This window comes from Pelodiscus sinensis, chromosome 2 (assembly GCF_049634645.1).
Source record: "Pelodiscus sinensis isolate JC-2024 chromosome 2, ASM4963464v1, whole genome shotgun sequence".
Lineage (NCBI taxonomy): Eukaryota > Metazoa > Chordata > Testudines > Trionychidae > Pelodiscus > Pelodiscus sinensis.
In genome coordinates, this window is record NC_134712.1 from 225,075,910 (window position 1) to 225,102,118 (window position 26,209).

General features: G+C 41.1%; 1 protein-coding gene across 1 annotated transcript in view; it reads left to right on the forward strand.

The window, feature by feature from the left end:
* GPR158 (G protein-coupled receptor 158) overlaps window positions 1-26,209 on the forward strand; it is a 330,476-nt gene that overhangs the window by 169,534 nt on the left and 134,733 nt on the right. Inside the window, exon 4 of the mRNA XM_006115288.4 lies at window positions 6,975-7,192. Within this exon, the coding sequence (XP_006115350.2) occupies window positions 6,975-7,192 (218 nt within the window). The remainder of the gene's footprint in view (window positions 1-6,974; window positions 7,193-26,209) is intronic.

A 26,209-nucleotide genomic window follows, 5' to 3' on the forward strand; every position in this document is an offset into this window, starting at 1 on the left:
TGTCCAGTAGCATGCAACAAAATTTGATGTAAATGTGTGTATTTCATGGCTTCCCTAAGCACTCTTAGAATTCAGTATTCATCTTCTGCATGGGTAATTAATGATGATTATGTTGTAGATGATAGAACTTTAGACAAGGTCTTTGATCTCTAGTGGGGCAGAAAGTGACCCTCTTCAAGAAATAAACTATACAGGAAGGCTATAATTAGACATTTAAAAATACAGTGACCATCAGTAGGCCTTGGTTTCAGGCGTTAATTTTAGTGTCAGTCATGACAGGCCAAAAATAACAATATAGTAGAAAGGAGATTCTAGAATAAGTACTGATATACAGCCATTTCCTACATTACATCATCTGAGTTCTTATTTATTTCAGGACTGACTTTTCAGTTTCACATTTGCCTTAGTTAGCCTTCTATCATTTTCTCACTGTTAAATAACATTGCATTGAAATGGTAACAGCATACTCCATGCTGTAAACATCACTGATGAGACAAAAAAAAACCCTCAGAAATCTTATAAAACATTTCTTTAATCTGTTGTTTTATTGCTTTTTATGCTGTGAGAATTTTAAACATCTATTTCTTTGTGTCCTCTGAAATGGCTTAATTTGGCATGGTGTTCAGGACCTGCCAAGTGGTTTGATGTCAGTTGTACTCTCTCATGTGGTAGTTACTAGTCAGGTTTTATGAAATTTACTGAGTTTTTTTCTGGACTTCTAAAGTCCTTCAGAATAGGTACCACGTTTAAGTATTTTAGGATTTGCACTTTCCAGATGTGTTGGACAAATAATGATTTTGAAAATTACATTTCACATAACAGTAACAATAGAAAATATTTAACATGCTGAGCTGCAAAGAAGAAGAAAATAATTAATTGTAACTGAAGACTTCTGTAGAGAAATTGGTGAATACTTCTGTGATGATCCTAGAAATACTTAGATTTCAGGAATAAAACCAGAATAAAAGCAGAAAAGTCTCCTTTTGGAGCTGTGTTTGGGCCCAAGTTGAATGCTGCTGTAACAGTACAAGAAACATAGGGGAGCCCCATTCTTGTCAGTGCTGCAGTGAAATGTTCCTGATTCATGCATCACTTGAGTTGCTCTCAGTTTGAGTGGATGTTGCATCCCTCTAGTCTAGTAGATGAACAATTGGCCTGAGGAGGGAAGGTGGAACTCTTTCATTTTGACACATGTAGAGGAAAATGTTGCCATCTTACCAATGTGTCAGGTCATTTAAAGTGGAGGATTGGGTGAGTTTGAACTCCCCACATCAACAAAACTCCCATTCAGTGCCATCCAGGACAGTAGATAGAAATGGTTGTTAGAATGGTTGTGTGTGCATGCATATAAAAGTGGCAATATTTTGTGAGGGGGTATATGTTGATAATGGAAAACTTATTGTCACATTTTGAAAAATATCATCCAAGTTCACTATATATCATCTGCAAATTAACTGTAAGGAGGAATATTTCTTAGGAGAAAAGATATTCATCACATACTTACTCAAAGATAGCAGTGCCTTAGATGCATACTAATAACCTTTCTTTAAAGACAACTGGAATCATTTCACTAGATGTGGCTAAATCAGGGCTTGTTGTACTATAAAGCCATGTTCTTAGGGTGTAACTCTTTGTCAGCTGTTTTTTCCCAGTAACATGTGATGTGCATAGACATGGAAAAAGCTTTAGAGTAAAATTTACATTAAAAATGCTTGAGAACATGGATGAAAATAATTTTTGACAATTGGTCAAGGTTAGATTTAAGAAAAAATTACAATAGGTTCAGTCTTTACATCATGCGAAACGTTTAATCCATATCCCAGTGTTTCTCAATCTGGGGTCTGTGAAGGTTCTCCCTAGGGGTGCGAGTCATCTCTGGCTCTATCAAGGAAGTCTGCAATCATGCCCAGGGCCTCTGGCTCTGCTGATCAACTCCTCCCTCTCTCTCCAGTGCCTCCTGCATATCACAGAGGAACTGTTCAGCAGCATGCAGGAGGTACCGCGAGGAAGGGAGGGAAGGAGGGAGGGAGAGGAGTGGGCATGGGGGGTGCTCAGAGGAAGGCATGGGAAGAGAGGCAGGGCTCTGTATTTGCACTGTAAAAGCGATAAAAGAAATAGTATTTTTCAGTTTACCTCATACAAGTACCGCAGAGTGAACACTGTATCATGGAATGTAATTTTTTTGTCACATAACTGCACTCAGAACCAAAACAATGTAAAACTTTAGAGTCTACAATCCTTTCAGTCCTACTTTTTGTTCAGTCAATTACTAGGAGAAACAAGTCTGTTTACATTTATAGGAGATAATGCTGCCCACTTCTTGTTTATATTATCTTCTTGAAAGTGAAAACAGGCGTTTGCATGATACTTTTGTAGCTGGCATTGCAAGGTATTTACGTGCCAAATATGCTAAAAGTTTATATGTCCATTCATGCTTTGGTCATGGTGCTTGCATGCTAATAACGCTTGTTAAAAATAATAATGTATTAATTAAATTTATGACTGAACTTTTTAGGGGAGAATTGTATGTCTCCTGCTCTGCTTTACTAGCATTCTGCCATATAGTTCATGACATTGCAGTCTAGGATGATGGCTCAGCACATGCTGTTTATTTTAAGAACACTTTCACAGCAGATTTGACAAAACACAAAGAAGATACCAGTGTGAGATTTCTCAGGATAGCTACTGCACTTTACCCTTAAGAATATGAAGTGTCTTCCAAAATCGGAGAGGGAAAAGATGTGGAGCCTGTTTTCAGAAGTCTTAAAAGGACAATGTCTCTACAAAACGTAAACCACCAAAATAGAAAATCAACCTTCTCCTGGTGGCATCTTACTCAGATGATGAAAAGGAGTGTGTGTCAGTCTGCACTGCTTTGGCTTGTTAGTGAGCAGAACTTGTCATCAGCATGGACATGTAATCTCTGGAGTGATGGGTGATGCATGAAGGGACATCTGAATCTTTCAGATACCTGACAAGTAAATATCTTTTGTTGATGGCTACAACAGTTCCATGCAAACACCTGTTCTCACTTCCGGGTGACAGTGTAAATAAGATGTGGGCAACATTATCTCATGCAAATATAAACAAACTTAGTTGTGTGAGTGATTGGCTGAACAGGAAGTAGGAATGAGTGGACTTGTAGGCTCTAACACTTTATATTGTTTTATTTTGAGTGCAATTTTTACACTGCATTCTACATTTTTAAAGTAATCTTTAATGATAAAGAGATTGCACTATAGTATTTGTATTAGGTAAACTGAAAAATATTCCTTTGTTTTGCCCTTTACAGTGGAAATATTTATAATAAAAAATAAATTTAAAATGAACACTGTATACTTTGTATTCTTGTTGTAATTGAAATAAATATATTTGAAAATATAGAACACATCCAAACTATTTAAATACGTGACATTACATTGTTTAACAGCCTGAGTAATTTTTAAAATCATGTTATTAATTGTGATTACTTTTAATCACTTGACAACCCTATTGCGAATATCAAGATATTACAGTGATGTTATTGAGTTGGAAAGCTAAAACTCTGATTAAGACAATATGATGAGATTCATAATGTATACATTCTGTGCTGATCTTCTACAGACTAAAACTTTGTTTATACTTACCCGAAGATCGATATTTCAGGGTTCGATTTAGCGAGTCTAATAAGGACTCGCTAAATCGACCGTTGATGTCACCTTTGTCAACACCGGTATCTAAGGGGTTGCAAGGAGTAAGGGAAAGTGAGGGAGGGTTTCTGCCATCAACCTCCCACAATAGGGGTGCTAGAGAAATTCAATTTAAGGTACATCAACTCCAACTACATTATTTTTGTAGCTGGAGTTGGGTATCTTAAATCAAATTTCTTCCCCAGTATAGACCTGACCTTAGCCTATGTATGCAAATGTGCACATGATCTCACACACCTGGGGAAAAAAAAGAGAGAATTATCCTAACAGATATTTTTTGCTGTGGGGAGAATTTCATTCTATAGGTTCCAAAAGTGCTTTACTAGCCATATACATATACAGCACCACTGAGATGAAGAAGGAATCAACTGATGCAGATCATATTGCGCACATTGCTGCAGCAGGGTAATTTTGATGGAAGATACTGGAGCAATTCTCTGCTCTTATGAAAACTGATGAAAGATGTCACATTTATATTGATGCTAAATTGCTTGGAGCTTGCATCAAATTTTCCCCAAGGTTTTTTTTTTATGAAATCCTACCTAGAGTTAGTATTTAGCACTTCAAGTAAATTCAGTTTACTATTTTTTTGTACATCTCTCCTTTTCCTTTCTACTTTACTCCATTTAATTCTGTAGTTCATTTGCAGTATTACTGTCTGCCTGTATCTACTATGCAGAGGCTAAATCGGCCTGTAAATTCTTCCTCATAACTCCTGAAATTCCCAACTTGCCACTATGCTGCTAACAAGTTTTGCAGAAGTTCATTTGGTTTCTTCAACTGTTATATACTATGGGTGCATCAACATTGCAGGATTCATTTAGCGATGTGTAATACGCATAGCCATATGGCCCCCTAACACAGATATAAACAACAGTATAATCAGTGAGGCATGGATTTAAGACAGCACTGTAAAGATACATCTGAAGAGTATGAGAGTGTACCTGAAGTATATATACTTCAGATTCTCTACTGCCAAGCCTTGGCTCTTTGTGGGTTGCAAACCGTTGTCTGTGGGTCATGACCTGCATACTCTTGCTATATTGCTAAATTTGACTGGGGGTGGAGGGAAGTGTCCCAGCAAAAGATTCTACCTGAATAGAAGGTCATTCAGGAAGGTTTCACGGAGTGGAAAAGGAGTTTACAGTATGGAAAAAACTGGGAATCACTGATTTACATAAACAAAATGGGAATATACTTACAAGACTTTCTACTCCAGGACTGGCCTTACCATGAGGCGAACTGAGGTGGCCGCCTCAGGTGCCAGACTGTGGGAGGGAAGGCGCCACTAGGACCCAGAGTGTAGAAAATTGTGTCTGCTGCGGGTGCATATGTATTCTCTCTGCAGTACCATGAGAGGAGTAGAACAGGAAGAAGGCAGAATTAAGATATTTCAAAGTTTTGGCCCAAGCAAGGGCATGGGGGCATCATTTGAGCTCCCCTCTTCAGGTGCCAAAATGTTGTGGGCCAGCCCTGTTCTACTCTTACGGTTTGTGTTTGTGAATGAAAATTGTATATAGAAACCAAGAACAAGTTCTTCATCTTGTAGTGTGCTGAACAAGTGTAACTTAAATAGGAGTTTATATAATTTGGGGGTAATGAATTCCAGAGATAATATCTTTATGGAATTAAGGAACAATACAAAATCAGGGTCTGTACTTGCTGGGACCCCGAGCCCTGCTTCCAAGCAGTGTCTCCCACCTTATGGGGAGAAGCTAAAACTTTTCTTCTCCAGGGAGTGCTGCTCCTAGGGTTGTCAGATGGTCTCCCAAAAAGTACCGAACACACGGGCTAAAAATTTGTCGAGCAAAAACAAAACAAAAACAAAAACACCCACACTGAACACGTCCTATGTTTAATACTTAACTTTATTATAAACAATCAACAGTCTATATCCTACATCATATATTTTGCATTAGATTGTGCAGCTTATATCAATTTCTTATTTTTCAAAAACTCTTCTTTGACTTCCAGACAAGTAAAAGATATATTTAAAAAAAACCACAAGAGGACAGGGCTTTTCCTCCTCCCCAAGGCGTCACTCCTCTTTAGACGCGATCAGCTAAGGGCTCCTAGCACCGATTGCGCCCCGCCTCCCAGCCACTCCCCCGCTCCTGCCCAGCTTCTGCACACAACCAGAGGCTCCCAGTGCCTTTCTCGGCCCCGCCTCCCAGCCTGGGACTTCCAGCCACTCCCCCCACTCGGCTTCTGCACGCAACCACAGGCTTCCAGCTGGGAGGTGGGTCCGCAGTTGGTGCTTGGAGCCTGTGGTTGTGTGCAGAAACCAGTCCCAGCTACTCCCTTGACCCCCGCCAGGCTTTTGCGTGCTACCACAGGCTCTCAGCACCGATCATGGCCCCACCTCCCAGCCACTCCCCCCGCCCCCACCAGGCTTCCGTCTAGCGCCCAGCCAGAAAAACAGAAAATACCAGATATTGCACATGTCCAGTATTTTCTGAATTTTTTACTGGACAGAGGGTGCAAAAACCGGACTGTCCAGTAGAATACTGGACACCTGGCAACCCTAGGCTCCCTGGGCAGCCTGTGTTCAGGGCAGGGTCTGTCCCAAGCTGCTACCCACAAGGCTGGCTGCAAGTCTCCACCTAGGGCAGAGGGAAGTTGCTGCCAGTGCCCAGGGCTTGCAAGGAGTGTGGGTGCTGGGAGCGGGGCAGTGATATGTGGGGAGTCTGAGAGGGACAGTCAGCACGGGGCTGAATGGGGCAGGGGGCTCTGAGAGCCAGAGGGCATTGAGGGGGAAAGAGAGGGCAGAGGGATTCAGGGGGCCCCCGGACCCAGGAGCAGCCACACTGTGGCCCTGAAAGCAGCTGGGCAGGTACCATACGGCCTGGACCCCCCACTCTCCCACCAAGCTCACTGCCAGCAGCAACTTACCTTCCACATTCCAGGAAGACGAATATAAACGTATACATTTTCTTTTTCGAAGGTGCCAGACTTCTGATGTGATCAATTCTGTCATTTACTGGTTGCCTTCACAGAACTTACTTTTTAATATGAACCCATTTTAAAAATCATCAGAAAACATTTGGCATGTAAAATCACCCTCCTCTCATGTCTAAACTGGATTGCATTTCCCAGGTAAACTGATTGGCTCAATCCCTGCTAATTATGCTGTAAATCAGTGAGGGGAAAATGGGGCTGTGTGTGGGGGTGGGGCAGAGAGAGAGGTCACTAGAGAAGTGTTTTGCTCCTGTATGTGTGAACTCCTGTGCCATGGAATTAAAGTTGGTTTACTCACACACACCCCTCCCCATTTGATACTTTCAGAGAAAGATACAGATAATCACTTCTCTGGAGGCAAGATATCTGAGGAAGTCTACACCTGCCTACCCTGCAGGGAAGGATGTTCTTACTGTACAGATGATACTCCCTGCTATGCACAGGAGGACAAGTATTTACGGCTTGCTATCATCTCATTCCAAACATTCTGTATGCTGTTGGACTTCATAAGCATGCTGATAGTCTACCATTTTCGCAAGGCAAAGGTAATCATACGCATGTTTTCTTTTAACCTTCATGCCCATTATGTGTTGCACACATGTTTGTTTTAAATGAGATGCTCCTAATTTGAATGATTAACTTCCTAACCCAGCAGCCCTAATCTACATAGGCCAAGATTTTCAGTCATGCCTAAATCTGTATTTACGTGTCTGAATAAAGTGGCCTGATCTTCAGAAGTGCTGGGTACCTATCTGGTTTCAGTGAGAGCTGTTGGATACTCAGCAGTTTTGAAAATCAGCCATTGACTTAGGCACTTAAATGTGGATTTAAGCACCCAGCTTGAGGTGCCTATGTTTGAAAATCTCAGCCTGACTGTATTTGAATCCTGTGAGGAAGGACAGATGTTTTAAACTGTTAATGGCCCATATGGTTAATGATTACTTGAAACAGAAATGTGTCCAAAATGCTAATAGTTAATTAAAGTTTTAATTATCTTGGATAAAGTTTTGGTTGATTACAAAATGGGAACATATCTCAATAATTGGTAGGCTGTCTGGCATTCTGCAGTTTCACCTTTTGTGCTGCTGTGATAAACTTGCCATGAGCACCTTCTTGCAAATATTTACACAGATAATATTCCTGCTAGTTTTACTGTTGTGTTGTGGCTCTCAGCACTCACCTGAAAACATTCAGTTTAGTCAAAAATTCATAGAAGCTTGCACATATTTACTAACGAGTTTGGGAAGATCTACATGTGCATACAGCATGTACCACATTGCTGAAATTAATAGCTTCAGCCACTGCCCATAAATAGATTTCCATTTGTCTTGAACAACAATTGCCCAGTCTACTGAATCTGACAGTTACAGTGGTAGAAAAATGTGTGTCATGTTCTTCAAGACAATGACTTCAGTGTGCTGGCAGGAAATCTCTGACTGTACAATTATTTTTCTCTCTCTTCTGTCTCTGACAGTCTTTGCTGAATTTTTACTGAAACATTATTGAAGTTATATAGATTGATCCAAATGACAGACTTGATTGAATTTATAGTTACTTTTAATGAAAGGCATCTGTTTAGTTGCCTATTATTAATTTAGCAGAATAACTCCATTCCAGTTCTGTGAGGTTTTACCCCTTATGCTAATTTTATAGTTTTCTAATGGTTGTATTAAATGGATAATATCATTAAGAGAAGCATTCATCGTGAATTTAAATCAGTCTCCAAGCACGAAGTGGAGTGAACAAAATAGTTTGCTTCCCATTCCGTTAATATTAGTGTGCCTTGACATTTTTTTCTCCTTTCAATGAAAGGAGAACTCTTTCACATAAACAACACTGACCAGTTGTGTGTGTGTGTGTATTCTTGTGAAACAAATGATAAACACATCTACTTTATTACATCTGGTATTGACTTTTTGTGGTGGACTAGGAACTTCCCACTTTCACTATTGTTGGTAGTAGTGAAGCTGCCTCCATAATAGCATAGTCAGTGTTTAGCATTTTCTTAAAGTGTATACACAACCCCAGACAGGACCTAAATTTTTAATGTTAAAAAACTCAAGCAGGGTTTCCTGTCCAGTTCTAAAATCCTTGTACAGCATTCCTTTTACATCATAAGGAAGCAGAAAAAGGCACAATGCCAGTTCTCCAGATTTGAAGGCTACCTTTAAGGCCCGAATAAATGAATGCCACTGTCATGATCATGGGGGTTAGCCAGCAGCCTGGGAACTAAGGGGTTAACCTTACCTAAGTCAGGTAGATTCAGCCAATAGAAAGGTAGGTAGGAATTTCAAACTGGGACAAAGGAATATTTGGTTTCTCCTTCCTTTGTCCTGGGCAGTTTTTCTCTCCATCTACTGAGGAGGACAGACAGAATGTCTCCCTCCAAGAATAGACTCTTCACTGTTCTGTAAGTAGGGTAAAGTTTAGATAAATCCATTAGGTTTTATTGTTTTATGGTTTGGGAAATGGGATCTTATATCTGTGCATTTAAAAAAGCTTTTTGCTCTCTTTTGTAACTAAGCTCCTGGCCTATGGTGGATTTCTCCTCCAGGAGTATATTATTTTGTTACTTTTCCATCTAGTCATTATGCTTGCAACAGGAGTATTGTGGTGATAATAGAAGTTCTTTTTCTTTTCTTTTCTTAACCTGGCATTGGTTAATTTTTTGTGTCCTGGTTTGTACTTTAGGGGTGAGATTTCCCAAGTGATCTCTCTCCTGATTTTCTTATCAGTACTTGGGTGGTGGCAGCGGAATTTTATCCCTGAAATCTAAGTTAAGATTTTGGGGGGAAGTTTTTTACCAAAGCCTGGAAAGATAAGGTTTTGGGGTACTTTTGCAGCCCCCACTTCTGCCCCCACTTCCCCACTGGTGCCAGAGTGGGGAAGAAGCCTTGACAGCCACCTAAGGCAGACATGCGACAAAATAGTAATTTTTCCCAGACAGAGAATTTGTCTTTGTAGTATTCCATTGTCATTAAATTAGATGAAGATGGATTCAGTTATAATTTTGCTGTTTTAAGAAGAGTTGATTTTGCACTAAATAAACCCCTTACATAGGGGGGGGGGAATCTAAAAGCAGCAATGAAATGAACAATCTTTTCCTTTTTGAACGGTGTTTTCAGTGAATCAAAATTGAAAAATTATGTCCCACTGTTTCTCCTGTCACTCAGCTAAACATTTTTTTTAATTCTCTTTGTGTCCTTTATCTTGTTGGTGCAGCGTAATTTTCAGGGAAAAAATCTTGTGTAAATAACATGAAATGAGGAGTTCTATGACCGGGCAAACATATTGAGAACAATGATAATTTGCATAAGAAAGCTGCCTGTTACATTGGGTAATGACAGAAAATTGGAGTGAAAGAATGGAGCTGGTAACTGGCCATGTATTTTCTGTCAAGAGGAGAAGCTAGTGGAACATTCAAAATATCTAGACTCTGAGAATAAAATTTATTTAAAAGCAAACAAACAAAACTTTATTAGATTAGAAGGTTTGTGTTTTGTTGTGCTTATGATGTAAATCTGCTCCAAAACATTGAGATGGATGAATGTGGGAAAGAGAACAATTGCGATTTACAATGGCAGATATCTTAGAAGTAATTTGCTGATGTGAACTTTAAAGGGGCAGATATGTACTGCCACCATTTAAATATAGATTCAGGGACCTTTCAAGTGGCACAGTTAGTTTCTCAGAAGTCAAGAAATGCCAGCAAAACCCCCAATCCTGCAAAGACATATGCATGTGGTTAATTTTATGCATTATAGGCCTGATTCACCAAATTATCTATATTTATCATGTCTTTAGGGGCTTTGTTGAAGTTGCTTTATTGGAATTGGGGACTATGAATAGTTCCATAGAAACCAGTTTAGCTTATGTTTCTGTTATTTTTTTATTTAATTCTTCTCTACACTCCAAAGTTCTGACTGGAAGTGGAAGTGCCTGGCTATCGCGAGAGAGGCTATTTGTGTAGTTTTTGCATCCTCATTCAGAGAGATAATCTCATGGGCATTACAGTATGTGAGTTAGGAAATGTGAATCCAAGAGGAAGTTAGCTCCAATGTATGAAGTAATTCCAATGTATGAAGGGGGACTTTCACAACATTAAAAATGTATTTGAAACAATTGTCACTTAAGAATTAAATGAAATTTTAAAAAATTTAAAAAATGGCCATATTGTAAAATAGGAGTCACATAACCCTGCAGCCAGGTGCTGTTAGTTGTGGTAAAGGCTTGATGCATTTCTATCTAAGAGTATGCCTACACTATAAAATTAGGCTGATTTTATTTAATTTGACTGTGAGCATCCAATTTAAAAATGTGATTTTATATGTCCCCACTAGGTGGCTGTAGTTGACAGAGCACATCCTCACTGAGGTTGCATAGACTCAAGGAGTGATGCACTGTGGGTAGCTTTCCCATAGTCACTGCAGCAGATTGGTATCCTGGGCTAGAGTCCCAATGCCTCATGGGATGAAAACATTGTTGTGGGTGGTAGTGGGTGCCTGTCGCCACTCTCCCATATCTGTGGCTCAGAAGCAGAGCAGCTGTTCACTAACTTTGTCCTGTGGTTCACTTCTCTAAGTCCTTTTATTTTCAAATGGCATTGCTATGTGTCCCTGGTGTAATCCTTATCCACTGTGCCCTGTGCAATTTGGGCATAGATATCCGCATTTCTTTTGCTGGTTCAGAGGTCTGCCTGCACACCCTCTTCCTTCTCCCCACAATCAGATATAACATCTCTCCTGAAGATCCCTGTGGAGTGATCTCATGCCTTTGGGCACACACATTCAGCTGGACTGGTGAGCTTTCCATGCTGCTCCAACAGGGAGTAACCATTCAGAAGTTCCCCAAAGGGGTTTGCTGCTCACCTGACTGAAGAGCATTGGAGTTCCAAGTGTTCACCAGAGCATCACACCAGAGTGCTCTGGGTAATCACCTAGAGGCCAAAAACTTCAGTGTTTATATGGCCCTTACTTCAAGACATGAATGTGGACTCTGGCATCACTCCATTTATTCAGGTGGAATTCAGGGGTTGATTTTAAAAGCCCATTAGGTCAATGGGAGGGACTCAGTAGTGTAAACACACTCATTACAAATTTAACCTAATGCTGAATACGTTGACCTAAGCTCATAGGCTGTGTCTACATTGGCACCCCTTTCTGGAAAAGGGATGCTAATGTAGACTTTGGAATAGGCAAATCCATGGGGGATTTAAATATCCCCCGCGGCATTTGCATTAACATGGCTGCCGCTTTTTTCCGGCTTGGAGATAAGCCGGAGAAAAGCGCCAGTCTAGACGTGATTCTCCAGAAAATAAAGCCTTTTTGAAAGTAGGAATAAGAGATCCTCCGGAAAAGGCTTTATCTCCAACCTGGAAAAAAGCGGCAGCCATGTTAATGGCTTGGGGTATGCAAGACAAATTGGACTCCTAAAAGAGGTATAGTACTCTGGGAAGGCTGGGAAACACTGAACTAGGAAAGAAAGAAATAAGGATCTAAATGAAAAATACATATATTGGCTCAAATTCAGTCACGGGAGAGATGAGAGGTGAGAAGATCAAAGCATTTGGAGGCACAACCAGGATATGTGACCTAACTTTCTGTAGAGGGCATCTATCCTCTGGTTGATAAGGTGGTCCAATATCTTTGGGTCCTATACTCTTAACTTTTCATTGGTGCCTAAATACTTTTAATAGCAAGAAATTATTTCTTTAACCTTTTGGCTTCCCAGAAGGCTGCACCCTTCTCTTAAATGCTGATTTAGCTGCTTAATTTTCATGACCTCAGGGCTGGATTACTGCAGAACACTATATCTTGTCCTCACCCTGTCTTGACAACTGAAAACTACAGGTGGTTCAGTATACAGCATTCTGTCTTCTAAGAGGTAGTATCTTAGAATACTAGAACTGGAAGGAACTTCTAGAAGTCATCGAGTCTACTCTCCTGCCATCATGACAGAATCCAGTACCATCTTAGACCATCCCTGATAGATGTCTATCTAAACCTGCTCTTAAATATCTCTAGAGATGGAGATTCCACAACCTCCCTAGGCAACTTATTCCTGTGTTCAACCACTCTAACAGTTAGGAAGTTTTTCCTAATGTCCAACCTAAACGTCCCTTGTTGCAATTTAAGCCCATTGCTTCTTGTCCTATCATCAGAGATGAAGAAGAACAATTTTTCTCCCTCCTCCTTGTAACGTCCCTTTTAGGTACTTGAAAGCCGTTATCATGTCCCCTCTTAGTCTTTTTTTTTCCAAACTAAACAAACCCAGTTCTTCCAGTTTTCCCTTATAGGTCATGTTTTTGGGACCTTTAATCATTGTTGTTGTTCTTCTCTGGACTTTCTCCAATTTCTCCATATCTTTGTTGAAATGTGGCACACAGAAGTAGACACAATATTCGAATTAAGGACTAATGAGTGACTAGTAAAATGGAATAATTATTTCTCATGTCTTGCTGACAGCACTCCTGTTTATGCATCCCAGAATCACATTTGCTTGTTTTTCAACAGTTAACTCATTTAGCTTGTGGACCACTATGACCTCTAGATCCGTTTCTGCAGTACTCCTTCCAAGACAGTCGCTTTCCATTCAATATGTATGAAACTGATTGCTCCTTCCTAAGTGGAGTACTTTGCATTTGTCCTTATTAAACTTCATCCTATTTACTTCAGACCATTTCTCTAGTTTATCCAGATCATTTTGAATTATGACCCTATCCTCCAAAGCACTTGCAACCCCTCCCAACTTGGTATCTTCTGCAAACTGTATGAGCGTTCTCTCTACGCCATTATCTAAATAGTTGATGAAGATATTGAACAGAACTGGTTCCAAAACTGACGCTTGCAGAACCCCACTTGTCATGCCCTTTCAGCATGACTGCGAACCATTAATAACTCCTCTCTGAGAGTGGTTATCCAACCAGTTATGCACCCATCTTATAGTAGCCCCGCCTAGGTTGTACTTCCCTAGCTTATTGATATGAAGGTCATGTGAGACTGTATCAAATGCTTCATTAAAATCTAGGTATACCACATCTACTGCTTCCCCCATATCCACAAGACTTGTTATCCTATCAAATATAGCTATCAGATTGGTTTGACATGATTTGTTCTTTACAAATCCAGGCTGGCTGTGATTGAACTCAGTGCATGCTCTCTCTTTCAGCTGTGGTTCACTGATAAACTTGTAAAGCACAAATGAATGATAGAAAAAAGGTCCATGTAATGTCTGGAAAAAACTCTTCTAGTAGAATGCAGTGAAATGACCAAATTGCTTCACCTTAGCTCAGGCCCCTTTATTACTTTCCATGTGTAAGGATTAATATGTACTAGTTTTCCTGAATCAGGGACGTGGAACATAGCTAGCCTAGCTACTGCTTACAGACTGAAATGGGACTCATTATGTTGGGCAAAATAGTTTTCTGGTAGTCATTTATCTTACTATACATTTTAGAGATGTGTGTCTGTCTGTCAGTCTGTCTGTTCAAGAACTCATCCTAAACATTAAAACTGGGATGTCATAATTTTGTATGTAGCTTCCTCTTATCATAACTTAAAGCAAGGTAAGGGTTTGGTTGTGCCAGAACAATGGGGTGTGTTTGGACTTTGGTTGTTTCTCAAACAATAAATAGGGAAGATTCTGGTAGGAGGGACATTTATACTGAAGAATGACCACAGGGGGCAGCAAGGGGCCAGAAATGGGGACTAGGACAGATAAAACCCCATTGGGCCGGCAAGGGGCAGGCGTGGAGAACAGGACAGCTATCTACTATATATTTCAGTGAGTTTGTCTGATTTTGTGTCTGTTTGTATGTCTGTTGGTCCCCCAGCTGGGGGACATGCACTCCTCCCCTGGCTGTGCCTGCTACAGCTTCTCACCTGGCCCCAAGCTGCTGTGATGAGAGAAGGCTTGGGCTGTTCTCTCTCCCTGGGGCAGGTTGCATTCTGAACTTCTCATCTCCAGCCCCAGTCCAAAAGAAAAACAAAACGTGTTTATCTCAGAGAGGTAGCTGTGTTAGTCTGTAAATTTAAAAACAGGTGGTCCTGTGGTGCCTTAGAGACTAACAAAGAGCTCATGAGTCTATAATTCTGGTTAGTGTGTAAGGTGCCACAGGACCACTCATTGGTTTTAAAACTTATTTGAGTTAAGGACCCAAGCAATGCCAGGTAAATGTTTTATTACATACAAATCTATAACATATTTAATGTTTTGTTTTTTTTTCCCTTTCCTCAGTCTCATGCTGCTAGTTTATTTTGCCTGACTGGGCAAATGACATCTCTGACATCAGGGGGACAATGGGTTCTTAGGACAGACTTGACTATGTGTTCTAGGAGGCCCCTCGAACTATAGGCTTGCTTCACTTTTAACAGTGATATTTCTGAGTTCTCATCTTGAATTTTCTGCAGGTGCAACTGATGACTTTTTCATTCTTTTTATTATTATTAAAAAGAGGAGACATACAGGGACTGCATTTTCACTGTCAGAGTTCTTCACCTATTCATGTAGTTTCAGGTTTCAATATTGCAGCTGTGGTATATCTGGCATAGCACAGGATTTCTACTTCAAAATGTAAACTGTTCATTTCATCATAATATTACATGGCAAGTTTCATTAGTTGTGTAACACAGAAGATCAAGGGGCAGGTGAATTTAAGATAAAAATATTTGGGGATTTCTTAGACTTATGATGCCTGGTGCACTTTGCCTCTTAATGAGATTGATTTATGACTGATGGCTGCTTGCCCCCTTGCTTTCTCCTTATTTTTTAATAGTAGAAAAATATAGGTGTTTGGAGTCAGTAATAGGTTAGCTAAGTGTAGAAGAAAACCAGATCATTGTACAAATATTTATTTGTAAAGCAGAATTGAAAGAACTATGAGGGATATATTTATTGAGTTCAGAAATACTGCAAAAGCTTCCAAATGACAGTGATTCCTGACAAATTTGCCTTAGCTATCTGCACATCTATCTAGATATTTTAGAAATGTGCATCTGTCTGTCCATCTATGAATCTGTTTGTTCAAGAACTCCTCCTAAACAGTAAGATTTAGTACCATCAAATTTGGCAGGTAGCTTCCTCTTATCCTAACTTAAACCAACATCAGGGTTTGGTTGTGCCAAGAAAATGGGAAGTTCTGGGAATAGGGAGGGGGCAGAGAAAGGGAGAGCACAGAGAAGAGGGATGCAATGCTGAGAGTGGCCACTGAGAACAGTGAGCACAGGAGAGAGCTATATGCAGAAGGGTCACTCAGGGCAATAGCACGACCTAGGGTTACCATATTCAAACTTTCAAAAAAGAGGACACCCCTGAGAGGGAGTGTATCTGTATCAGTATCTACTAACTCATAATATAATAACCTTGGTAACCTTAGCACTACCAAGAGAGTGGCCAGCAGGGCTGGGACTCTGCCATCTTGCCTGCCACCAGACCGGGTAAGGTAAGTAGCCTCCCTACCCCAAACCCTTTCCTCTCCCCAGTCCTTGGTCGTAGCACTGGAGGGGGGAAGAGAGAAGGCCCATTGTCCAGGGAGGGCTGGGTGGAGAGAAGGCCCATGCCAGCTGTGGGGGAAGGGATTAGAAGGTGACAGAAGGCTCCTGACAGCCAAGGGACCTGAAGGGGAAGGCAGAAGGCCCTTGGCAACCAGTAGGTCTTGGGGGAGACAAGGCTCCTGGCAGGTGGGAGGTCGGAGGGCGGGGGGGAGAAAAGGTCCCTCTGGTTTGGGTGGTGAAGAAAGCCCTGCCGGATGGGATCCCCCCACCCTCCCAGAGCCCCTCCTCGAGCTCCTCTTCACCAAGTCCTCACTTGTGCATGCCCCCAGCCTCCTGCCCTGCCCTGCCCTGCCCTCCCATACCCGAGGCCCTCCCCTGACTCCTACATCCCCCACACCATCAGCCCCCTGTCATGGAGGACCCAGGGAAGTCTTCTAGTAATTGTTTATAATCAACTCTGATTTTTTATTTAATTTGAATTTACTATATATTGATATCTCAATCTGTTTGAAAAATACTTTCAAAGAGGAGAGTAAACACAGAGACTACGTCTACACTACAAGTTTTCTTGGCAAAAAAATATGCTAATGAGGGACTCATTTGCATGAGTCATGATCTCATTTTCTGCTGATCCGTTGTTGCGCTAGGGGTATTTGCACAAAACCAAGCAGTGTGGATGTTTCCTTTTTGTGCAAAACCCCCTTTTTCCACAAGATCGGTATACCTCCTTTTTTGGGGCATAAGGATCTTGCAGAAAAAGGGGTTTTTGCACAAAAAGAAAATGTCCACATTGCTTGCTTTTATTCAAAAACCCCTAGCGTAAAAACAGATCGACAGAAAATATGCAAACGAGATCGCGAGTCCCTCATTAGCATATTTTTTGCCGAGAAAACTCATCGTGTAGATGTAGCCTTAAAGTATTGAATCATTTTGTAAAAGATTAATTGAATAGTAGTCAGTCATAAGTTTCATTTGAATGGTTCTTTTCATCTTAAAGAATCTGAAATGGAGCATGTTACAAACCATACAAAAAACAGAATGCAAACATTACAACACTACTGTATACATCTAATTTAGATAGTATATGAATGAGTGTGTTGTGTGCAGTTTTAAGCCAACCAAAAACAAACAAGCAAACAAAAAACTCAGTAAGTCCTTTGAATATTTTAACAGGAAGTTCTCTTTCTCTGGGTAATTGTCATGGATTGCCCCCAAATTAATTACAAAGAAAATAATTGAAAAATAATACATATAAATAATAAATTTACTTCTTCTGTTACTTCCATGAGAAATTATCAAATTATCTCAAGGATGGAAAATACCACACATGCAGTGCAAAACAAAAATTGCTTAATTTCAAAATTTCCCATTTAAAAAGTTTACTTGCAGCTGAATCTTCTTTTGTCAGGATTTTTTTAAACTCTCAACCAGCTCTATTTACTTTAGACCAACTACTTTCCCTCAGTGTTAGAGCCTTGTTACTCTTTTGTCAGGTGACCACGATGGTAAGACACAAATTCTCCTAACATTGAACGAAAACCTTTATTTAACTAATCTTTCTTCTACTTATTGTGGGTAGGCTACTGATAACCTCCTATTGGAAAAAGAAAAATAATCCCACTCTAGAGGAATGGGTCAAAAACATAGAGGAAATGGTTGTTATGGAAAATTGAGTATGCCAATTGTATGCCCAGCAAAATAGATAGAGGGCAAACAGATACTTAGGTATTTGGTAACCATTTATTCAGTGCCCAAAACTGTGTTTGCCTACCAAATAAATACATAAATAAAATAAAATCCTAAACATCATCAGTGTCCAATTTTTTAATATTAACATTTCCTAAGCATTCCTGGTTTGTTAAATGTTTATAGTCAGAGAATTCACTCAATTAAAAACACCACACTAGAAATGGCATGTCATGGATAGGGTAAAGACACTCCGTCAGCAACTTGGTAAATAGAGAGATCCAAAGATTATATTACTGTATAATGTTTTTTTCTAAACAAAAGCTCACTGTTGTAAATGTTGTCTCTAATATTTACAAGACTTGTGAACCTGTTAAAACTTCTTAAACAAAGACATATTTTTGTTTTGTTTTGTTTTTAAGAAAAAGATAATCCAGAGTGGGGGAAGGGGAATAGAAAGGGAGGGGGAATTTATTCAAATAAGAGTTTTATTCCTTAAACTGCTTCTCTCTCTCTCTCTCTGCTTCATTGCAGAGCTTCTGCCTGCCTGGAATAGCTATTAGTGTACTCTGCACTCTGGCTTCCTGCTACTTTTAATGAATCAGAACATATATTCCTGCACTCAGCACAATACAAGCAAAATCTAACAAATCTGGAACAGGGTATTAATCCAAGAACAAATCCCTGTGTAAACATCAAAGGGCATGTAGACCCCACTAAATATACAATCTTTAACAAATGTCTGTTTTTCAGACAATTCGTTCTTATGTGGGTAGTGGTTATCTTCCCAGTGCCTTCCAACTCAACAATTTATGTTGCACTTGTGCCCAGCTAGAACTGCTGTAGCTTTGTTTTATACCCATGGTGAATTGCCTGGTATTTTTCTTATCTATTTAGTCTCTCTGAGGATTGATTTGAATGAGTCACATCCATGATTCTGCCATATGCATCCAAATCTGCTCTGTTGAAAGGCACTGAATTATAAAGGGTTAAGCTTAAGTTTATGAAGTAGTAATGTGAAATGTTAATATTTTGGATTGATGAGCAAATCTTCCCTATTTTTTTTCTTTAATAGATTGTATCAGGAGCATCCATCTTGCTAGCAGGCTACCTTTGCCAATGTAAATTTTCATGCAGTTAATGTGCTGGTTCTTTCATTACTTTGTAAGAATGGCAGACTTTCAAATGGCAGAGCTGCTCAGTGAAAGTGAGAAAAATCAAAATATGTTACCCTCCCCCCCCCAGCTTTCTATGTACCACATTACATATGGCTCATAGTGACATGTGGCCCTAGAGAAAACTACAGCTTTGCTGGAGGATTGCCAAATACCTGTCAGTTCTAGTTGTTGAATCCAGTGATACAGAATGTGACAGCTCAGACAAAGAATTATTCTTATTTTCTTCTTGCATTTTTTCTTTTTCCTCCTCACTGCAAATACTTTGAAGCACAAACATTTATGTTGTGTGTGGATGTTTGGAAATTCAGCGCTAATTAATATAGTTGTATTTTGTGAACTGCTTAGGATCACAGAAAGTTGAAATACAGTATCTTTCAAACTTGTTTATCTATTATTTTAGCTTTTTGTTTCTTTTTATCTGATGCATCTTTGCCATCTATTTTTTTTATTTCCCTGGTGGAAATAAGTTTATTTATGGCTCTCCAGCTGCAGATTTTGAAAGTGTAGAGCTGATTTGGTCCCTGTCCTTAGTTTGTAGTTATTTATCCCAAGGCCTAGTAACATATATCTAAATGCTATAAACAAATATTGAGCAATACCAAAATACAGAACAGTTAAACACAATTTGAAAACTAATATTTTTGCAGCACTGAAACTCAAGGGTAGTAGTACAGAAAAGTGCTGAATTAATGAACACCAGTTAGTGATAGGGGATGCAAAATATAAGATTCAAGAATATTGGGGAGGATGCTTGCAAAACACACACCTGCACTGTGTATTAGCTGTTCAATATGTATTATTCATTTCTAAATTTCTGAGGCACTGAATTGACTCTCAAATGTTTTAAGGTGATTTGGGAGTTGAGGCTGCAGGGAGAAACGAGGAGGGGCAAGCTCAGGGCAGGAGGTGGATTGGGAGTGTAGCAGGGTATAACGGCAGCAGGAATCATAGAATCATAGAATACTAGGACTAGAAGGGACCTTGAGAGGTTGAGTCCAGTCCCCTGCCGTCATGGCAGGACCCAGTACTGTCCAGTGGTCCCCAACTTTTGGGGCTGCTGGATGCCTGAGGGGTGGGGCCACTCACACGCTGGGCGCCCAGGGGCAGGGCCACTCATACGCCGCACTCCCGAGGCTGGCGCCGGCGCTGGCGCCGCTTCTGTGCTGCACACCCCAGAGTGGGGCTGCCTGTACACCGTGCACCTGGTGCCGGAACAGCCCATGTGCTGCATGCCCGGGGCCGGGACCGGCGCCGCTTCTGTGCCACACACTCAGGAACAGGCAGTGCCCATGTGCCACACGCCTAGGGCTGGCGCCGCTCCTGTGCTGCATGCCCAGGGGTGGGGATGACAATACACCGTGTGCCCGGGGCCGGCACAGCCCATGCACCGCGCACCTGGGGGCAGGGCCGCCCATGTGCCGTGTGCCCGGGGCCGGCCCCAATCACTCGGCGGGTGCACAGAAATGGCCTGGCGGGTGCCATGGCACCCGCAGGCACCGCATTGGGGACCACTGGTCTAGACCATCCCTGATAGACATTTATCTAACCTACTCTTAAATATCTCCAGACATGGGCATTCCACAACCTCTCTAGGCAATTTATTCCAGCGTTTAACTACCCTGACAGTTAGGAACTTTTTCCTAATGTCCAACCTAAACCTCTCTTCCTGCAGTTTAAGCCCATTGCTTCTTGTCCTGTCCTCAGAGGCCAGGAAGAACAATTTTTCTCCCTCCTCCTTGCGACACCCTTTTAGATACCTGAAAACTGCTGTCACGTCCCCTCAATCTTCTCTTTTTCAAACTAAACAAGCCCAGTTCTTTCAGTTTTCCTTCATAGGTCATGTTCTCTAGACCTTTAATCATTTTTGTCGCTCTTCTCTGGACCTTCTCCAATTTCTCCACATCTTTCTTGAAATGTGGTGCCCAGAACTGGACACAATACTCCAACTGAGGCCTAACCAGCAAAGAGTAGAGTGGAAGAATGACTTCTCGTGTCTTGCTCACAACACACCTGTTGATACATCCTAGAATCATGTTTGCTTTTTTTGCAATAGCATCACACTGTTGACTCATATTTAGCTTGTGGTCCACTATAACCCCTAGATCCCTTTCTGCCGTACTCCTTCCTAGACAGTCGCTTCCCATTCTGTATGTGTGAAACTGGTTGTTCCTTCCTAAGTGGAGCACTCTGCATTTGTCCTTATTAAACTTCATCCTGTTTACCTCAGACCATTTCTCCAATTTGTCCAGATCATTTTGAATTATGACTCTGTCCTCCAAAGCAGTTGCAACCCCTCCCAGCTTGGTATCATCTGCATACTTAATAAGCGTACTCCCTATGCCAATATCTAAATATTTGATTAAGATATTGAACAAAACTGGTCCCAAAACAGACCCCTGAGGAACTCCACTCTTTATACCTTTCCAGCAGGATTGCGAACCATTAATAACTACTCTCTGAGAATGGTTATCCAGCCAGTTATGCACCCACCGTATAGTAGCCCCATCTAAGTTGTATTTGCCTAGTTTATTGCTAAGAATATCATGCGAGATGGTATCAAATGCCTTACTAAAGTCTAGGTATACCACATCACCACCTCTCCCCTATCTACAAGGCTCATTATCCTATCAAAGAAAGCTATCAGATTGGTTGGACATGATTTGTTCTTTACAAATCCATGCTGGCTGTTCCCTATCACCTTATTATCTTCCAAGTGTTTGAAGATGATTTCTTTAATTACTTGCTTCATTATCTTTCCTGGCACAGACTTTAAACTGACTGGTCTGTAGTTTCCTGGGTTGTTCTTAGTTCCCTTTTTATAGATGGGCACTATATTTGCCCTTTTCCAGTCTTCTGGAATCTCTCCCATCTTCCATGATTTTTGCAAAGATGATAGCTAAAGGCTCAGATCCCCCCTCTATCAGCTCCTTGAGTATTCTAGGATGCATTTCATCAAGCCCTGGTGACTTGCAGACATCTAACTTTTCTAAGTGATTTTTAACTTAGAAAATAAGGAATTGGGAGGGTGGAGGCTTAAGGGAATGGGTGGAATGTGGACAGGGCCTGTGGAAGAGCCAGAAATGGAACATCCCATAGCAGTTTGAAAAGTTGGCACCTGTGCTTGTACCTGAGTCTCAATGGGAGAAGCTGATGGTGCTGCTGTTCAAGCTGCTTCCTAGCTTAATGTGGCACCTTCTGCCTTCTTGTCCACTTATTATTGCAGCTGGAGGCAGGGGAATGCTGAAGGGACCCCCCCTCCTCCTTTCTATGGCTGTACCTGGGATAAGATGGGACACCTCCCAACTATGTAAATACCCTCCATGTGCATACTGCCCCTCAGTGATTCACCATTTCCTTACAGCTCAGCCACTGTTCTTCAGCCTATGTGGGAATAGGGCACTACACCAAGTACTTGTGAAGTCACTGTCCCAGGACCACCAGACGCCTTGCTGTCTCACACCTGCTGACACAACATTCCATATGCTTCATCCCCCTTTCATGTGAGAGGGCAAGAACTAGGGATGTAAATACTGATCAAAACATTTAATTGGTTAAATGATTAACATTTTATTGTTTAACCAGTTAACCGTTGTTAGACGTTGGTGTAGATTTTTGGAAGGGTAGAGAAGGCAAAATCTATCCTGAATTCCTTCATCCACCTGTTCCTGCTTCTGCTTCAGGAGGAATTTGGGGTATCTAGATCCTTCTCAGTGTTTGGTTTTCATACCCAAATTCAGAACTGGATATAAATAAAAAATAAAAATTTACCCAAGAATAACTTTCTTGCAAGTTCATGCCTCTTTTCCTCTTAATATATCTGGCTAAGAAATCATTAAGGGCTTGGCTTGTTAACCCTCTGCTGAACAAAAGAGCTTGCACAGTCGTGTCTTGCCTTACTTTGAAGTTACCCAGTGTCTCCACAGTGCTCCAAACCCCCAAAATGAAGCTGCACGAATGGATTTTAAAAACTAAATTAGTGTTAGGTCACTCTCAATTTTATTTTCTGCATTGCAACTAGTTCTGTTGTATATCTTGTGTCTTGTCCGCTTGGTGGCTTCCTATGAGGGAACTGACAGCAACAAGGTTGCATTTGTTCTCTTGGTTCATAAGTGGCCATTGGCTTTGGTGGAATTCTCCTGAGGAACATTGTTTCACACTATATGGTTTGAAAGCTTCAGAGTGGTAGTTGAGATAGTTTTCCTGTTACAAACTATCACACTTCAGTCATCTGATGAAATGGGTTGTGCCCCCGAAAGCTCATGATACCATCTACATGTTTTGTTAGTCTTTAAAGTGCTACTAGACTATTTATTGTTTTTTATATAGTTTGACTGAGGCGACAATCCCTTCTCTAGAACCTTTAAGGGAAGGATATGGGAGGGGCATTCATTGGTACATACATTGTAAGGTCAGAAGGGGCCATTAAGTCATCTAGACTGTCATCCTGGGTAACACAGGCCGTACAATTTAATCCATTTACTCTTGGATTGAGGCCAGTACTGCTGGATTGACGCTGTAAACCAGGCATCTTCTAGTTGCTGCCATTCATTCTCCATCTTAATGGACATTTTACTCAGAACAATTACTTTTATATTGCAAGAAAATTAATTTCAAACAAACAAATCATCAAACAAAAACCCCTAATGAGAGGAGATAAAAAGAGTGCTGGCCAACCCAAATGTAAAAGTTAACTACAATTGAATCTCTCTAGCTCAGGACTTTCGGTCAGGCAACATATGCTGGGCTCTGGGGTTGGAGCATTCACGGAGAAAAAATGGTGCAGCAGGACCACAGATGTTGCTAGACCAGAGAGATGGACCAGTGACTAGGAGTGGAGCCCCAGGGCCAGCAGCTGAGGTAGGAGCTCAGCAGCCAGGGCCTCAGGTGGGAGCCACAGCCTGGCAGGTGGGGCAGGAGGCCAGAGCATGGTAGCTGGCAGTTGGGAGCCCAGAGGCCAGGGACAGAAGCAGTGGCTGGCAGCAGAAGGCTGGCATTGATCTTCTCTGGTCCAGCTAACTCCCTGGTTTGGGGGGGGGGGGGGTGCTGGACCAGGGAGGTCCAACCTGTAGCAGTAAAATGTGTTGTGTTAATACGCAGGTGGCAGTAGCATATAACTGGTAAGGAAGACATAGAAAACAAGACAGGACACCTTTCCTGACACAGACAAGCAAACAGAGAAACAAAACTCTGCAAGTCAGTGAGACAAAGCAGCAAATGAACAAACAGCACACAAGACAAACAATTTCTTGCCAGAGAAATAAATAAGCAAAAACCTAAACAAATGCTGACAGCAAAACCAGCTGTAACAAAACAAGCAGCTGATTGGGGGTGGCAGGGAGCTCAACTAACATTGCACGCAAGTGGAAGAAAATTCCATTGGGCTTTATCCTAAAATGCACTGATTACTGTGCTAAATAGAGATGACTTTATTAATTATACAAGTAACTGAACTATCAGGGATTGTTTGTGGTGGATTTTTTTTCTTTTAAGAGATGAGACAAGACATGTTTGTGAAGTATGATCGTACTCAGGGGGGTTAGCTTCTCCTGCTGTTTGTGCTATTGCAGCCACACTTCTATTTTTAGTGTGCTAGCTCAATTGAAGATAAGGTGCCCATCATGTTCTGGGGTGCAACCCAGACTAGTAGAGGGTACTTTACCACTTGCTTTCTAACCCTGAGTACCTTAAATGCCCTGATGTGGCTCTCAACCTGGGCACTGATAGCCAGCACACAAGCACACAGTGTTCTAAGCTCTGAATCAGCGACTCTGATTCCAGCAGCTAGCTCGTTACATCCCAGCCACACTTTGGTATCCATCAACTTTGGTGATGCCTGGCAAGATGACTGCAGCATTCTCCTGTGCCCAATTGTCCCCAAGCTGTGTGCTATGCAATGTCCATCCCTTTCAAGGACTACTAATAGGATTAATAAGGTTCATTTGTGTCTCTAAAAAGATGAAAGGAACAGCTTATCACTTTAACTGGCATTAACAATCATTTCAAACACAGTATGAGTCTGTTAATAAAAGGAGATGGTTAGGATTTTGAATGCAGGTGTAAAGGACAGAATTAGAAAGGGCTCCAAGCAAATCAAAGTGAAAACATTTTCTAAGACTTAACAAAATTATAGTCTTGGTTCAAGGTAAGATTCTTGCCACATTTCCTTCCAGCATGAGGGCTCACTGTTCCCAAGATCAGGATCTCCCACAAAGTGCTCAATTCCTTTGTTTTGTAGGTGAAATGTAACATGGGGTCTCTACTCTTCTTTTTTACAGCTCACTAAGCCTTTGAAATAAATTCTTCAGAAGGTTACTCCATAGTAAATTCAAGCTGTGATAAAAGTGGCATGGGGTCTCCAGGTGAAGGAAGTTCTATGCTAGTTTCTTCCTCTGCTGGTTTTTGCTTTTCCTTCAGTCTCATACCCCTGCCAAGATGCTGAGTGGTTGTTTCCTCCCCTTGTTGTCATGATAGATCTGCTTACCTTTTATGTAAATACATCTCCACTATCTCTTAATGTGTCTTAGAAGCATCTTCAAAGTGGCAGAACCACATTCCTTTGTCTAGGATGGGATAACTCCAGTTCTGCTTGTTAGACACACGCTAACAACATAATTTCCAATAAGCTTGTAATTTAGCATCGTCCTCCATGCATACCTGCCATAATATTAATGATCAACGTGTTATTAACTTTCTACTGATATATTACATGCCTCTTTTTATATTCAGGTTATGACACTAATGAATTGGGTACACTGGAACTTGTGAGGCTAACTGAAACTATTAGATACCAGTGAGTCTTGTGCCCACTTGCACTGAAATGTTGTTAGGGTCACAAGGCATATATTTACTTCTGCTGGAAATTATACTTTCCAACTCCAGAATAGGTCTACCCATGACACACTGGAAACACCCCTTGCAAGCTGTGGCCAGTGTGCAGGTAACTCTCCTGTCTTTATTGGATACACTAGATAATAATGATGTGCTACAGCCCCATTACTAATGGTTACACTGTCTGTACTGCAGTGGTCTGGGACTATTTTGCAGGTAGGCTTCAGGTTTGGGGCTCAGCCCCACCCCCCACAGTGGGTAGCCTGCACTGGCACTCCGCTCCTAATTTATTTTGTGATGTAGGACTGTATTGCTTTACTCTATGGGGGAAAGTCTGGCTTTCCTTTGTCTGCTATCTGGGCAAAGAGCATATGTTTTA